General features: G+C 41.0%; 1 protein-coding gene across 1 annotated transcript in view; it reads left to right on the plus strand.

Annotated features, from left to right (window-relative positions):
* Positions 1–17,777, plus strand: part of NECAB1 (N-terminal EF-hand calcium binding protein 1) — a 228,087-nt gene that overhangs the window by 163,439 nt on the left and 46,871 nt on the right. Inside the window, exon 6 of the mRNA XM_002710683.5 lies at positions 10,904–11,040. Coding sequence (XP_002710729.2) covers positions 10,904–11,040 — 137 coding nt within the window. The remainder of the gene's footprint in view (positions 1–10,903; positions 11,041–17,777) is intronic.

A 17,777-nucleotide genomic window follows, 5' to 3' on the forward strand; every position in this document is an offset into this window, starting at 1 on the left:
AAATTATTTGCAGAGAAAGTATTGTCAGTGTGGAATTTTGCCTAGGTAAAGTTACTAGCTAGCTGTGAGGGCCAGATTAACAAATTGTTTTCTTTAATGAGTATAATTTCCAAGTACAGCTTACGGATTACAATGGCTTTTCCCACCCCATAACTTCCCTCCTACCCCCCCGCTCTCTCTCCCCTTCCATTAACATCAAGGTTCATTTGCAATTCTCTTTATATACAGAAGATCGATTTATTATATATTAAGTAAAGATTTCATCAGTTTGAACCCACATAGAAACACAAAATGAAAAATACTGTTTGAGTACTAGTTATAGCATTAAATCACTATGTACAGCACATTAAGAACAGAGATACTACATGAGGAGTAAGTGCACAGTGACTCCTGTTGTTGACTTAACAAATTGACACTCTTGTTTATGGCATCAGTAATCACCCTAGGATCTTGTCATGAGTTGCCAAGACTATGGAAGCCTTTTGAGTTCACTGACTCTGATCATATTTATTTTTTTTTTATTTTTTTTTTTATTTTTTTTTTTTTATTTTTTTTATTTTTTTTTTTTGACAGGCAGAGTGGACAGTGAGAGAGAGAGACAGAGAGAAAGGTCTTCCTTTGCCGTTGGTACACCCTCCAATGGCCGCCGCGGCCGGCGAGCTGCGGCCGGCGCACCGCACCGATCCGATGGCAGGAGCCAGGAGCCAGGTGCTTTTCCTGGTCTCCCATGGGGTGCAGGGCCCAAGCACCTGGGCCATCCTCCACTGCACTCCCGGGCCACAGCAGAGGGCTGGCCTGGAAGAGGGGCAACCGGGACAGAATCCGGCGCCCCGACCGGGACTAGAACCCGGTGTGCCGGCGCCGCTAGGCGGAGGATTAGCCTAGTGAGCCGCGGCGCCGGCCCAACTCTGATCATATTTAGACAAGGTCATAGTCAAAGTGGAAGTTCTCTCCTCCCTTCAGAGACAGGTACCTCCTTCTTTGATGGCCTGTACTTTCGGCTGAGATCTCAATCATGGAGATCTTTCATTTAGGTCATTTTTTTTCCAGAGTGTCTTGGCTTTCCATCCCTGAAATACTCTCATGGGCTTTTCAGCCAGATCCGAATGCCTTTAGGGCTGATTCTGAGGCCAGAGTGCTGTTTAGAACATCCGCCATTCTATGAGTCTGCTGTGTATCCCACTTCCCATGTTGGATCGTTCTCTTCCTTTTTTATTCTATCAGTTAGTATTTGCAGACACTAGTCTTCTTTCTGTGATCCCTTTGATTCTTAGACCTATCATTATGATCAATTGTGACAGAAATTGATCCAGTGGGCTAGTGAGATTGCACTGGTACATGCCACCTTGATGGGATTGAATTGGAATCCCCTGGTATGTTTCTAACTATACCATTTGGGGAAAGTCAGCTTGAGCATGGCCCAAATTGTACATCTTCTCCCTCTCTTATTCCCATTCTTATATTTAACAGGGATCACTTTTCAGTTAAGTTTCAACACTTAAGAATAAAGGTGTATTAATTACAGAATTCAACCAATAGTATTAAGTAAGACAAACAGAAAAAATACTAAAAGGGATAAAGTATTAAGTTGTTCATTAACAGTCAGGGCAAGGGCTGATCAAGTCACCATTCCTGATAGTGTCCATTTCACTTCAACAGGTTCTCTTTTTGGTGCTCAGTTAGTTGTCACCAATCAGGGAGAACATATGATATTTGTCCCTTTAGGACTGGCTTATTTCACTCAGCATGATGTTTTCCACATTCCTCCATTTTGTTGCAAATGACCAGATTTCATTGTTTTTGACTGCTGTATAGTATTCCTATAGAGTACACAATTTCTTTATCCAGTCTTCAGTTGATGGGCATTTAGGTTGATTTCATGTCTTAGCTATTGTGGATTGAGCTACAATAAACATGGGGGTACAGATAACTCTTTTTATTTGCTGATTTCATTTCCCTTGGGTAATAAGTAGCATTGCTGGATTGTATGGTATGACTATATTCAGATTTCTGAGGTATATCTAAACTGTCATCCATAATGATTTTCCCAGTTTACATTCCCATTTGGCATTTCTTCAAACTCTTTTTATTTTTATTTATTTTTATTTTTGATAGGCAGAGTGGACAGTGAGAGAGAGACAGAGAGAAAGGTCTTCTTTGCCATTCGTTCACCCTCCAATGGCCGCCACGGCCGGCACACTGCGGCCAGCGCACCGCACTGATCCGATGGCAGGAGCCAGGTGCTTCCCCTGGTCTCCCATGTGGGTGCAGGGCCCAAGCACTTGGGCCATCCTCCACTGCACTCCTAGTCCATAGCAGAGAGCTGGCCTGGAAGAGGGGCAACTGGGACAGAATCCGGCGCCCCGACCGGGACTAGAACCCAGTGTACCAGTGCCGCAAGGCAGAGGATTAGCCTATTGAGCCACGGCACCGGCCAAACTCTTCATTTTTACATTCTAGTATTGAAGTGTTGTTGTGTTCCTTTGAGGGCATCATATTGTCTTCCTTATTCTCATTTCTTGAGTTGCTGCATTTATTTTTGTATTTGTGAAAATACTTTTGATTTTTCCCCCTCTGATGGCTTTTATCTTTTGACTATGACTTTGTGGATCAGTGGAGTGTCTACTCTTCCAGTGAATACCATAAGGCATGTGCTGGGTATGGCCAGGGAGCTCTGTTCTAACGCTCCAGGGTGAGGGGAGTATCCAAGGTGACACTCAAGTTGGGCATGATAAATCTCTCTGTTTTTTATCAGAGGGGAGGTTTGCTCAGCTCTGTTGTCGTAGTCTCACGATCAAGTCCTCTCCTCCAAGGAGAACAATGCTATGTGCTAACCCCAGTGGGTACAATAATCATCCATGCTACCACAAGAAGTACACAAAGAATCCATACAGTCCTTGGTATAAGCACAGGTACCATAGCAGTGACTCTCACCAGGGGTCCCTGAGTTTGTGGAACTGCCCACAGTGACTTCCCAAAGACTCAGCCACATCCTGTGCCCTCACACACAGCCACAGTTTTTTCACAGTCCCAGCACACAAGGCTCCCCTAGTAAACCACCCAGCCACCGGCCAGTTCTCCCAGTCAGACTCAGGCTTCTCCTCCTGGCTGGTTGCTGGACACGTGGACAGAAGCTGGTGCAGCTGTAACGAATGTCCAAAATGACACCCTCCCATTCTCAGCTTGTTATAGGACACGGGTGCTGGGTGGTTGGGGAAAGAGAAGTATGACCCGTTTTTTTCCCTCTAGGTTGGCAGGTATAGTGTCCTCCATGCCAGCCTCTTCCCATAGCTTTATCGCCAGTGGCTTGGGCTGCTACATTCTGGGCTCACCTTACTCTCCAAAGCTGGTGCTGAGGCTCTTGGCTGCTGGGTTCTTGAATTGCGCACATCCACACCCTCCATGGTACATCCACAGTATCCCTGCATGGTGTTCCCTCTGCCATTTTCTCCCTAACTCTTCCCTGAGATTGTTCTCTCTCCACTTTTTTTAAAACTATCTTCCCCTAGACTAGAGCAGTAAGCTCCTTTCTTATTCGATCACCTTGGTGCCTCTCCTAAAATAAAACAGTTTTTAAAGTTAAAAACAAAAAATCCAAATGGTTATCCTCAGTGCTGATTTTCAGGTATTCCTTATTCCCTTGCCTTGTGTCTTGCTGACGCTTGGGTTTGGGCAGGTTGAGCTACTTGGCTGGACTGGGTCCTGAGCTTAATATTTACAGCTGTCAGTCATCAGCTAGACATTTTGAGGAATTTGTATTCTGCAGTAGTCTTCATTTGGGGAATTAGGACATCCCTTTAACATGCCGTATTTCTCCACAGTTTGTATTAGTCCATTTTTAGTTGCTGTAACAAAATCCCTAAGGTTGGATGATTGGTAAAGACATTAGGTTTATTTAACTCACAATCTGGAGTACTGGCTTCTGCCGGTTCTGTGAAGGCCTCCTGGCAGATGGCATCTCAGATCTCAATGGTGGGAGTTGACAGGTGGCAAGACTACCAGCTATACATTTATTCTAGCAATAATTCTGAGATGAGCTATCATCACATCAGAGAAACTCAGGTCTTGTGAATTTTGAGCCAGTAATCTGTTACACTTTGTAATATGCCTTCTCCTGTGCCTTAGAAGTATTAAGAATAAACATTTATCAAAACTATGAAACACCATACTTTGTGCTTGGTATGCTATATACATTTATTTAATCCTCATAGTAAGTTTATAATGTCTATTCTTCCTCTGTTAAGGAAATAAGGACTTAGCTTGGATGCTTTCCCAAGTTCACACAGCTGTTGAGTGGCACAATTACAGATCAGAACTTTTGTGTGACTATCTTCAGACCCAGATTCTTCAAAACCATACTATGCTATTAGATTCCGATGAATATGATCTGGGGTCTTCATCTGTTAGGTATCAATCTCTAGATTTGGGCTTACTCTGTAGATGTCCTCATCCTCATACCTATGTAAATTTTTCTAAAATTCTGCTTGTTTGAAGAGCATTAATTCCCAGCATAATGGGATTATTATTTAGACAAAAATATCCCAAAGCTCCCATTTTTGTGTTAGGGTCTCCTGATGTGAGTCAGATCAATAGAAGGAACCAGAGAAAAGAAGCATACATGAAATAAGTCCTTAAGAATTCTAGGATGAGCTTTTCACGATGGAATTTGTCCAAGTAAAGATCTTAAACAATAAAATTAATCAGAGGGGCTGGTATTGTAGCACAGCAATCTAAGCTGCCACTTCTGATGCCAGAATCCCATATCCAAGTGTTCGTTCAAGTCCTAGCTACTCCACCTCTGCTCTAGCTTCTTCCTAATGCATCTGAGCAGGTATCAGAAAACAGCCCAAACATTTGAACCCTTGCCACCCATGTGAGAGATCAGGACGGGGTTCCTGGATCACTGGATTCTGCCTTGCCCAGATATGGCTGTTGCAGCTATTTGGGGAGTGAACCAGAGGATGGAAGATCAACCCCCCACCCTTTTAAATGAACAAGTGAATAAAAAATATTTTTAAAAAATAAGTGATTCATTTCTAAAGTATTTTCTGATTTCAAACTGTAGAAAATTAGGGGTAAAAAGATGCTTATACATTATTTCAACTTACTGATATTGAATAATATGGTATTCCAAAATTATAAGCTGTCTCACTAACCTAAGAATCTATAATCCCCTCAATCCTTGGAAATCTGTGTTATGGAATTATTTTTCTCTCCTGTTTTACCATCTAGGATTTCCTAAGATATATCTGGAGTTAATCTCAGTTCATTTTAAGACATTTAATAACCAATTCTAGCCCTTGTCTCAACTATTGAGGAATAGTTTTGTTTTTTCTGTGCAATTTGTTGAGCAGTTTACTTACTAAAGAGTTGGTCTTCTGTGTATAAAATTAATCAAAAGTGGGAAAAAGAACCAGTTCTTTAAATTCTTTATTACGGCTCAATTTTTAAAAAAAAAAATTATTTATTTGAAAGTCAGAGTTACACAGAGAGAGTAGAGGCAGAGAGAGAGAGGTCCTCCATCCTATGGCTCACTCCCAAGATGGCTGCAACAGCCGGAGCTTCACCGATCCGAAGCCAGGGGCCAGGAGTCTCTTCCGGGTCTCTCACACAGGTGCAGGGGCCCCAGGACTTGGGCCATCCTCCACTGCTTTCCCAGGCCACAGCAGAGAGCTGGGTTGGAAGAGGAGCAGCCGGGACTAGAACTGGCGCCCATATGGGATGCCGGCACTTCAGGCCAGGGCGTTAACCTGCTGTACCACAGTGCTGGCCCCAAGGCTCAAATTTTATATAGTGTTCTACCAGTATGAATATATACATGTATATGTATATGTACATATGTGTTATTTAAAATGAAAGCCTAAGACTATTTAAAAAGAAGTAGGACTTGGATATTGAGTATAAGCCTTATTAATATTTTTAAATGATTTTATTTATTTATTTATTTATTTGAGAGGTAGAGTTACAGAGAGTGAGAGGGAGAGACGGAGAGAAAGGTCTTCCTTCTGTTGGTTCACTCCCCATATGGCCACAATGGCCGGAGCTGCGCCAATCTGAAGCCAGGAGCCAGGAGCTTCTTCCAGTTTCCCACAGGGGTGCAGGGGCCCAAGGACTTGAGCCATCTTCTGCTTCTTTCCGAGGCACAGAGAGGTGGATGGGAAGAGGAGCAACCGGGACTAGAACCAGCGCCCATGTGGGATGCTGGCGCCGCAGGCAGAGGATTAACCTGTGCCACCATGCCAGCCCCACCTTATTAGTATTTTTAAAAGTAAGTTGGAGAAGAGTCAAAGAGAAAAAGATAACCCTATCTTTGTAAAGTGATTTTTCTCTTCTTGTTACAGAAGCTGATGCAGATGTCTCATTCAAGAATAGTGAGAGCTGCAGGGGCTTAGATCAAAAGCCAGTCAGAAGCAGTACCCCCTGCTAAATGTGATTGCATGTGATCCTATAAACAAGATATGATGAGACTAGATGTCACTGACTTGATTAGCTTTCAAATAGGGCTACACAAACAGGGAAGTCTGATGCTCTGATTTTCCTAATTAACTCAATGATTCATAGTGGGTTAATAGCTATGGTCTCTACTCTTCCATCAACCAGATGGGAAGAGATTGCTTATGGAGAAATGAGCTGACAGTTAAGATGCACACAGACAGAACCCTAAGAAACCCAATTTTCAAAGCATTGTGCTTCCAGTGCTAGGATTTTTGACTTGAATGAACCTTATTCTATTAACCCTATTCTAGCTCCACAAAATGAAACATGCAAATTGAAATGTTTACATTCTGGCTTTTCACAGACAAAAAACAGAAGCTTTAATGCTACTTGATTAACAGTTTCTACTTTTTTTCTGATTAGACAGTAGAAGTTTTCTTGCGATTCTAGGTTTTACTTAAAGGAACACATGCCATACACCAGTCTACTAGTCTTCTTTGCAGTCAAGGATACAAAGCTCCCTTTTTGTACTACCACAACCAACACATTTGTTGAGAAGAAAAAAGCCAAGCTTTGACATTTTCCAGCTTGTTATCTATTTAATTTTCCATGTGTTTCTTTTGCCACTGCCTTCCAAAGGAACATCTGTGTATCTGAGAGAAGAGAAGGGGGATTGGGTCTATGCCACCTGGGTCTCTGCAGTCCCAAACCCTAAGATTCAGAATAAGGGAAGGGAAGAAGACTAACAAATGGTCTAGAACATGAAATAAGGAGAAACAATCTGTTAAGAACCAATCTGTGTTTCCCTTTATTCCAGAGCCCATATGACTGGGCAAGTTGGGAAGCAGCTGCTCCAACCGGCAAGGGCCAGATCCCAGGGAGGCAGCTGGTAACTGATGAGTGACAAAAGCCATCCCAGGCTTTTGACCCTCCCAGTGGTATCTTACTCTCCATGTGTCACTTTATTCCTCACCTACTCTGTAAGTTTTCTCTAGTCTGAAGGATCTGGCCTAACATGGGGAGATAGACAAGTGAACAACGGATACAGCATGAAATGATCAATCCTCTACCCTAGGTATTGGAAAAGTGTTGTAGGAACACACAAAGTATGTCTCATTCTGTAGTGGGTCAAGGGGAAGAAAAGCTGTACAGAGACAGTGTCATGAGCTGAGTCTGGAAGGAAAAGTAACAATATTGGAAAATAAGCTCTTGTTTCCCCTTATCACCAAAAGGCAGCATATAACAGCACATTTTCATAACTAATTCAAAAATTGTAATACTCCAGAGCCTAATACACCCTCTTCTCTCAATGTGAAGACATCAACATTTACATCACAAATATGAACCAATAGTTTGTACCATTCTTTTCTTTTTTTAAACTATTTATTTGAAAGGCAGGGCTACAGAGAGGCAGAAGCAGAGAGAGGTCTTCCATCCACTAGTTCACTCCCAACACGGCCTGAGCTGGGCAGATCTGAAGCCAGGAGCTTCCAGGTCTCCCACGCAGGTGGAAGGGCCCAAGGACTTGGGCCATTCTCTACTGCTTTCCCAAGCTATAGCAGAAAGCTCGATCAGAAGTGCAGAACCTGGGACTCAAAGCAGTGTGCATATGGGATGCCAGCACTGCAGGCCGTGGCTTTACCCACTATGTCACAGTGCTGGCCCCAGCAATTTCTTAATGTTATCTGGCTAGTGACTAATAGAGACAGCAAACTCTCATCAGATAGAAGTAGAGTATAACAATTTGCTGTTTGCTATGATGGGGCAATGGTGGAGGAGCCAATTGTCTCATACAACTTTCCTTAAATATCTTTAACATTAACAAAATATATCTATGTGAAATTACAATAGCAAATAAAAATAATGTCTCATGGTTAGGAATCTATATTCAAGTATTGAATGAGTAGCTAATCTGGGCACTGTGAGGAGTGTAAGTGTTAAGACATGACCTTTGCGTCTAAGAAGCTACAATCAAATTGCATTGACTGGAGTGTTTAAATTGACTAAAAGAAAAAAAAGAAACCAAATTTTTGTATGGTTGTGACATGAGAAATATGTAACATTTAAATGAGAAAAGAATAAAGTCAACACTATACTTCATTGTTCCATAAATATATGCTTTCACTTTTCAAAGCTGCCTACAAATGGGTATAAAACTTTTGATCACTTGCTTTGGATTAGTCATAGTATATACTGAAATGCAAATAAAATTGGCACAATCTCTGACTCTGCAATTATGTTTTGTCTTTATTTTAATTTTAATTTAAAAATATGTACTGGTGAAATGGAAATAATGATGTTTAAAGAATCAAACTTTTCCTTCTATCACCACATTTTCTTTCCAACTCAAAGCAAAGGTTTCCTTGATTTAAAGGAGTGTTATTATGCACTTAAAACTGTGTACATAAAGTATATGAAATTTGCCCCCTTTCTATAAAATTTTAAATATGTTAAAAAATCTTTTGAAGTTTGTATTTCCAATAAATAGGAAGCAAAAATTCTTATTGGCATATAATCCTTGTTTCATGGTAAGGATCTTAAACGGAGTTAAAATATTCCAGTTTTTAATTTTTAAACATGACTATTAGTTATGGCAGTTAAGAAATTTCCTGAGTTGTTACTTCCAAAGAATGAGCTGACAGAGACTGATGATTAAAAATTTTCGGGGCTGGTGCTGTGGCGCAGTAGGATAATCCTCTGACTGCAGTGCTGACATCCTATATGGGTGCTGTTTCTAGTCCCAGCTGCTCCTCTTCTGGTCCAGCTCTCTGCTATGGCCTAGGAAAGCCGTGGAGGATGGATCAAGTCCTTGGGCCCCTACACCCGTGTGAGAGACACGGAAGAAGCTCCTGGCTTCAAATTGCCTCAGCTCCGGCCATTGCGGCCATTTGGGAGTTAAACCAGTCGATGAAAGACCTTTCTCTCTGTCTCTCCTTCTCACTGTCTGTAACTCTACTTTTCAAATAAATAAAATCTTTAAAAAAAAAACTATTCACCATTTCAAATTAGGAAAGCATTTTTTTTTTTTACAATGATACTAACTGCTTCTGTTAACAGGAAAATTCCAGAGTAATTTAGATTAGGAAACACTGAACTGTGCTTCCTTATCTGGAGTTGATAGAAGCATACAAAGTTTTAAGTTGCAATGCATGCCTGATTGATAAGTGAGAAATAGGAGAGAGGCTAAATAACTAAAATATATTTGGGTTTACAACCGTGCCCTAAGACTCCCTAGCACATAATGACTCATGGCATTATCATGTCACCATCATTCCTTTAAGTTTTATATTTTCAACCAACAACAAAGTCATTTTGTTTAGAGACAGAGCTAAGTAATTTTTTCTCTTGGCTGAACTTGAATATACCATTCCCATCCAAGACTCTCAGAAAACAGATTTAAGTAACTGGTCCCATGCTTGAAAGGATGGCTCTAAAACCATGACGTTCCACATCAACCTGATTTTCTTTCTTGGTTCACCTTAAAAATTCATTTTTAAATTTTGAAAGTATTTATTTGAAAGACATTAAGAGAGACACCTTCCATCTGCTGATTTACTCCCCACATTCCCACAAGGCCAAAGCTGGAAGCATGGAACTCCATCCAGGTTTCCCACATAGGTGCCAGGGACCCAACTACTTGAGCTGTTACCTGCTGCCTCTCAGGGTGCATACCAACAGGAAGCTGAATCCGAAGCAGAGGAGCCAGGACTAGAACCGCACACTCCAGTTTGGGATGTGGTTATAAGTGGCAACTTACCCACTGTGCCAAATGCCCATCCCTGCCTGAGACTTTAGAAAACAAGAGCAGCAGTTATTACCACCCACAGCTCGTCCAGCTACCTTGACCAAATTTGCAAGCCCAGTTATCAATTCTGTAGTGATCTCTGTGGAGACTTGGAACTGCAGGAATGGTGCTTTTGTGGCTGATGTGTTATGGTAGAAATTAGTTGCAAATGAGCTTCAGGTAAAATTAGTCAAAGAGGGACATTAGCAGATTTAGTAAGCTGTTTAAACATTCCAAGCCTAACATTTTTCTGAATTTCAAAATAACTACACATAATTTCCTTTGACTTCAGCATAATACAGATCACGCATAATAAATACATCCAGAGGGAATTAAGCCAATTGCTGAAACGTGACTGCATTTTGTTGCTAATAGAGAAAACATATGATAGCTGGTCATCATTTAAATGAAACATAGGACAAACCTTGAGTTACTTCTGCCTTTTGCGTCTTAATCTAACCTTGAAGAAGGTACAGGTTTCTAGTCCCTTAAGCAGTTCTTTCCATCAACTTATGGTAGGTGGTTAGAACTCTGCCAAAGTCACCACAGCCCACCACATCTCTTCTCTTTCCCTCTACTCTCCCACTGATGGACTAATCTGAGAATAATGGTGCCTGGGGAGGAAACCATTCCTGGTGTTTTTCCCTGACAATACTCTAATTCCATCTGTTTTGTTGCCCTTAGGACTACCAAGAAGCCTCCAATCTGGAACAATTTGTAACTCGATTTTTATTGAAGGAGACTATGAATCAGCTGCAGTCTCTCCAGAATTCCTTGGAATGTGCCATGGAAACTACAGAGGAGCAAACTCGCCAAGAAAGGCAACTAAATGTTTTCATATGATGGTTTGGTTTTTTTAAGTGACTCCATGTTTATGGAGGGACTAGTCCTTATACTAGTGCAAACTAAAAATGATAATTAGTTGACTAAAAAAGAATGGCAGGGGCCCCTTCTGGGTGCTTACCTGATTATTTGCTTCTGAAAAGACCATTCTATGTTTCTTTTACTGTCCATCATTTATTTAAAAAAATTGAGGATTTCATAGGTGGGACAGACTTTAAAAGACACTAGGGAAGATATAAAGATACCATTAACATATGCTAGTCATTAAGGAAGTTAAATTTTATTACATATCTAAAACATAAACACTAAATCTATACTACAGGATACAAATTGATAAAAATAATGGAGAAGGGCAAATAAATTGCCAATGGGTTTCAGATGAGTAAAATATTAAAAAATTATGGATACAAGTATGAAATTCCATTTTGCAGAGATTCTCTGTGACATTCAAATTTGTTTCACAAATGGGTATTACTTGAAAATATGGAAATGATGGGAAAAGCCATTCAGACAAAGTGACCTTGGATCTGTTAGGGATACTTGAGAACTCAGTCTAAGTATTTAAGGAAATACAGAAAAATGAGTGATAGGTAAGATTTCAGAATTCAGTCACCAATAAGTATCACTGAGAAGATCAATGGTTATATAAACAAAGCAATAATGTCAAAGAGAAACCTATACAAGAAATGTATAAGGCAGATATCAAAATCAGCCCAGCCAGTCCTTTCTTGCATTCTCATTGTTTACAATAAGCTGCAGAAGGTCTTGGCAAAGCACTCCCTCTTGTAGCTTATTTTGGCAGATATATTGGCTAATTACTTTAAACCTACAGATGCACCTGATAAAACTTTTGCATCTTTTACTAGTGATAAACACTCAGTAAGTTTTTTTTGAACAGGCTGATGATATACTAGTAGGGCCAATTTTTCTAAATGGATACATGATTATTAGGACATCTCTAAAATATAGAATTTTCAACCATGTGTTTACAATGTCAGAAAGGGTGAGTACCACCAAAATTCTAACAAAAAAGTCTGTAATTCCAGAATCTAATGAGGTTGTGCAGCTGCTGATCGCAGGGAAGGGCTCTCCAATTGATCTGAGTAGCATCCACACTTTTAAACTTCCTCTTTTCACTGCATAGGGTGGCTCCATCTCAAATGGTAAAGTGTTAACAATTGGCTTTGGAATAGCAACAGCCCAGCTCCTCAGCTCTGAGCAGAGAGTAACTGAATTTCTTAAAACACAATGAAATTGATTTCTTGTGCCTAATGAGAAGAGGAAGCCTGTTTTGTTGTTTCTTTTGTTTAGACTTTGGGAATAAAACGGATTCTCCCTTTTTAGAATCAGAAATTTACCACCTGAGAAACTTGAAAAAGCACTCTGCTCCACCTTCGTCCTCTGTACTTTTTCATGTTGTCATCTGCAAACGTGTGCTCTGCATTTACCACCACTGAACGGTGTTTAATGAACAACTATTCTTTGTGTTAGGCCACAGGTTAGCCCTGAACGCTTGTGATTGCTGCCAACAGCTGCAGAGCAGCTGTGTTTAATTAGAAGGAGCATGATAATATGGAATTCAAAAAAAGAAGACACCAGAGGAGTAATGAACCTTTCACTCCTAGGTTTCTAGCTCAAAAACATCTTGAAATAACAGGCACTATTACAGGTCTGATGTCAGTCTGGGAAATGCTATTGTGTAGTATTTTACTGAGACCCAGGATTGTCCAATCTGTGATAATCCTCCCCAGAGGCTTTGGAAAAAAAAGTAGCAACAAGCAAATGGAAAACCAGGTATACTATGTGTTTATGGCCATTATTCCCAATGTGAAGTCTCAAATGAGCCACACTGAGGCCCAAACATAGAGAGGCTGTCTCCTCTCCCCAGGCTACATTTCCTATCAGCTGACCCTCCAAAACCAAACTGAAGAGAGCTCAGTGCCCTCAGCAGTGAAGAAAAGAGAAAAGAGAGAAAAATATCTATCCTTTTCCATGACACCAATCAAGAGATCAAGGAGAAAAAAATCATGTGGGTTCACAAGACTTGAACTGGATCTTTAGGATGGAGTTGAGTGGAGAATGATATTCTCCGATGGGATCAGTCTTCTCACCCTGTCTGCGTCATCTGTCTCACCTGGCTAACTCCCCTTAGTTTATTTGATCACTGTTTGGGCAGTCTTTGCTCTGGGAAGCCTTAACAGCTCATTATCTTTACCTCTTACTTATTCATTTCCCCTGTTAGACTTTGTTTTTAGTTGGCAAAGAGTTTGCACTGTTCCCCACTACTTGGCATAACTAAACACTTAATTCTGAATAAATGAAAGGGAATTCCAGGCCAGGAGAATTGAACACAGGTAGGTGAGGACCTGAGACAGTGAGGAGACACTCTAACCAGCATGTGGGGTTAGAAAAGATCTTGAAAGCTGGACACGTGCATCCAGACTTGATCCTCTCAGAGACTGTCACCAATGGTTGTAAACAAAAGAACAACATAATGATCAAAGTCAAGGAAATCCTATCCTAAGGAAAATCCATCCTAACAATAATATGTAGCACGCATTTAAGGAAAGAAGAAAAGGCTCAGTGAGGAGAGGTCAAATCGCTGTATCCAAAATTCATCAATTTAATGTCATAAAGGAAGATTCCATGAGGCCCTGCACAGCTGAGTGGTAACCAACAGATTCAGTTAAAATCCCCAGGGTTGCAATAACTTACTCCCCTTCAGCATCAACATTCCTTTGCAATTTAATATCTGTTAAACCTAGGGATGAAAAGACTCATTGGATATAACCAGTTCAGAGGAGTCATCTATTCCGTCTATCAGCCCCAGGGCAGAATCCCACAGGATCATTCTTCCTGGAGTAAGGACTTAGACATGCCATGTTGGGCAAAATGTCTGTGTCTATTCATGTGAAAATGACAATTTCAGAGAGAAGTGTACAGCTGGAATGCCACAGAAGAGAGATTTTTCAGGTGGCGCTCTACAACCCTGTTTTATCTATCCTGAAAAATTGGCTAAATGGGAGCCACTTTAATTCCACATCTTTTAAAAGTACCTAATAGCCAGTGACAATAATTATTATGCTATATTGAAGTTTCTCTCTAGAGGACCCATGTCCTGTTACATCAGCCTCTCTTCTTCTCAAAGTAGAGTTCTGGGAACACAGTTTAATTATATGTGGATTTCCTTTTTGTAAAGGAATCTGCAAGATTGCTCTGTTTTCCAGATTTCTTTTATAATCAGCGATGGGGAGGATTTCTTGACTTGGGACTTATTTTTCTCTTTTTGATGGCTATTATAGGAGTAAGAAAAAGCTTTGATTTTACCTGCAAGTAATTATAAAAGTCCAGGCAGCTTAATTTCCTTTGCTTGAACATAGGAAGGACTGTCCTAATCATCTACTAGTTTGACCACAAAGATAGGATTTATTATGCCATAAAAAGATTTAAAGATTGGAGACAGAATGTATGATTTGTTCTCTCCCTAAATCCTAAATAATGACATTAAAGGTACATTGGTAGGCCGGCGCTGTGGCTCACTAGGCTAATCCTCCGCCTTGCGGCACCGGCACACCGGGTTCTAGTCCCAGTCGGGGCACCGGATTCTGTCCCGGTTGCCCCTCTTCCAGGCCAGCTCTCTGCTGTGGCCCGGGAAGGCAGTGGAGGATGGTCCAAGTGCTTGGGCCCTGTACCCCATGGGAGACCAGGAGAAGCACCTGGCTCCTGCCTTCGGATCAGCGCGGTGCGCCAGCCACAGCGCACCAGCCGTGGCGGCCATTGGAGGGTGAACCAACAGCAAAGGAAGACCTTTCTCTGTGTCTCTCTCTCTCTCACTATCCACTGTGCCTGTCCAAAAAAAAAAAAAAAAAAAAGGTACATTGGTAAAAAGAGGCATTAACCCACAAATATTAGAAGGATAAAAAAAGAGCAAAAGGAACTCATCTGGAATCTGGAAGGAAGGTGAATGTAGTGGAAACTGATGAAAAGCTCTGAGAAAGCTGAAATTTGCACTTTGCACTGCAAGATATGATGTAATTGGTATTCCAAGAGTTGGCTGCATGTAGCACTTGCCACTGATAGGGTAAAGGTAGGCCTGATGTATTGTTCACAGCTGCGCTCATTGTTGTACACCACTGCCACTTCCAATCCTTGAAGAACCCTAGAGGAGGTGTGTGGTGCTCTGGAGAAGCACATGTATACATCTTGGGGTATGGTGCAATAATACAAAGGGAAACATTAAGTGAGGTTCTCCATATTAAACCGTAAATCTGACCATCTCTTTACCTACTCTGCTTCCAGACCATGGACAGCCAGGCTCATACCCCCCAGTTGAGAGGGGCTCCTTTGAGGGACCTGATCAGGCCAAGGACAGATTCTACAGGCACTGGTGTCACATCCCCCTTCTCCAAGAAATGACTGCACACGATACTTTGCAGTAGAGGCTAAGTTGACAGGTCCATCAGCTTTGCATTTCCTCCTTCTGAAATGTATGGGGAGAAGCAAAAGAACAAATCAAACACAAGAAGGAATCTTGGAATAAACAGAAATAATCCAGAGAGCAGAAGAAAACTTTCAAGAGAAAATCAAAACCCTCAGAAAGCCAGGAGAAGATATTACATCTATGAATTAAGGACAGTGTGCTGTTATAGAAGAGTTCTTGGTAATGTCAAACCTGATTACAAAAGTGAAATTCTCTGAGGAAGGCTTGGAAATAAAAGTGTGATAAGGTTTCCTGAAAGATATAAAAAATAAGAAATAACCTAAAGGGTTAGTCTAAGAGGTCTGATTTCAGTAAAATGGCAATTCTGGAAAGAGAAGAATGGAGACAAATTATCAAAGCAATGATTTGAGCAAAATTCTCAGAACAAGGGCATGAGTTTCTAGCGTGACAGGCCAATAGCCCATTAAAATGAGCAGTAAAAGTGCAACACCAAGGCCATGAAGCAATTTTAGAATGCTGGAGATGAAAGTGTCCAAAACCTCCTAGAGAGAAAAATCGGGTCATATGCAAAGGATCAAGAAACCCGTAAGGTTTCAATGATGACTCTGGGGGGCTAGAACACAACGGAATAACTTTTTCAAAATGATTTGTAATTTAGAATTCTTTACTCCATAAAACCACCATTAAAGTAGGTGTTCCTACTTGCAATGTTCCAAGATTTTTATCTCCCCTGCTACCCTAGTTCTTACAGAGCAATTGTGGAGTATTTTCCATCAAAGCCAAGGAGTGAACTAAGAAATAGAATCCTGTTGGGAGGGGCAGGGTGGTAATCCAACACAGGAGAAAGGCTAAAGCAATCTTCCCTAGCTGATAAATAAAAAATGTTTTTGGACTTGTAGATTAGTATTAGATTTGGTGCCTGTAACAGGAAAAAAAAAAAAAAAAAAAAAAAAAAACATGCTGAGGCTTAAACATATAGTGACTTTTTATCTCCTCCTAAAGAAATTTGGTGGGGATAGCATAAGGCAAGTATAACATCTCTACAAATTTGTCATAGACCTTCTGTCCCTTTTGTATTTTAAGTGCGTGACTCAAGTTTGCCTCATGGTCCAACATACATAGTTATTGGTTTTCCAACTATTATGTCTGGATTCTGACCAGCAAAAAAAGAATAAGGAAAAACAAAAGGTTTCCATCCCAACTGAATCCATCTTTTTAAGCAGCCTTCCTGGCAGTTACTTACAACATTTCTATGTCTGTATCATTGGCTTCAACTTTTCATGTTATTAAGTGAATTGATAAAGCCTAAAACTTAAAAATGAAGAAATAGCAATTTAAACATGTCATATATGAATATAAAGGTCAACGGCAGCTAACCAGCGTTGCCTTTGTGTACGGAGAGTATGGTCTGTGGGTGACAGGAGGGAGCTCTTGGTGAAATATAATTTGCAGAATTGTTTGACTTTAAGATATAGGGGCCAGCACTGTGGCGTAGCTGGTGAAGCCACCACCTGCAGTGCCAGCATCCCATGTGGGCTTCAGTTCAAGTCCTGGCTGTTCCACTTCCAATATAGCTCTCTACTGTGGCCTGGGAAAGCAGTGGAGGATGGCCCAAGTCCTTGGGACCCTGCACCCACGTGGAGACCTGGAGGAGGCTCCTGGCTCCTGGGTTCAGATCGGCACAGATCCAGCCTTTGCAGCCATCTGGGGAGTGAACCAGCAGATGGAAGACTCTCTGCCTCTGCCTCTCTCTAGCTCTGCCTTTCAAATAAATAAATAAATATTTAAAAACCCAAAAGATTAAAACATTGATCCTAAGAGCCACATAAAATGTTTAAAAATAAATATAATGAAATAAAATAAAATGAATATATAGTTTTGATCAAAAACCACTAAAGTAGGGATGAAGGGAATATGATTATGTTCTTCATTTTTTTAAACTTTTTTTCTAAGATTTATTTATTTGAAAGGCAGAGTTAACAGACAGAGGCAGGGAGGGAGGGAGGAGGTTCACTCCCCAAATGGCCACAATGGCTGGAGCTGGGCCAAACAGAAGCCAGGAGCTTCTTCCGAGTCTCCCACACAGGTGCAGGGGCCCAAGTACTTGGACCTATTCCACTGCTTTCCTAGGCCACAGTGGAGAGCTAATCAGAAGTGGAGCTGCTAGGTCTTGAACCAGTATGCATATGGGATGCCGGTGCCACAGGTAGATGTTTAACCTACTGTGCCACAGTCCCTCATTATGTTCTTAGAATTGTATCTGCATGCCATATT

Source organism: Oryctolagus cuniculus, chromosome 6 (assembly GCF_964237555.1).
Source record: "Oryctolagus cuniculus chromosome 6, mOryCun1.1, whole genome shotgun sequence".
NCBI classification, from domain to species: Eukaryota; Metazoa; Chordata; class Mammalia; order Lagomorpha; family Leporidae; genus Oryctolagus; species Oryctolagus cuniculus.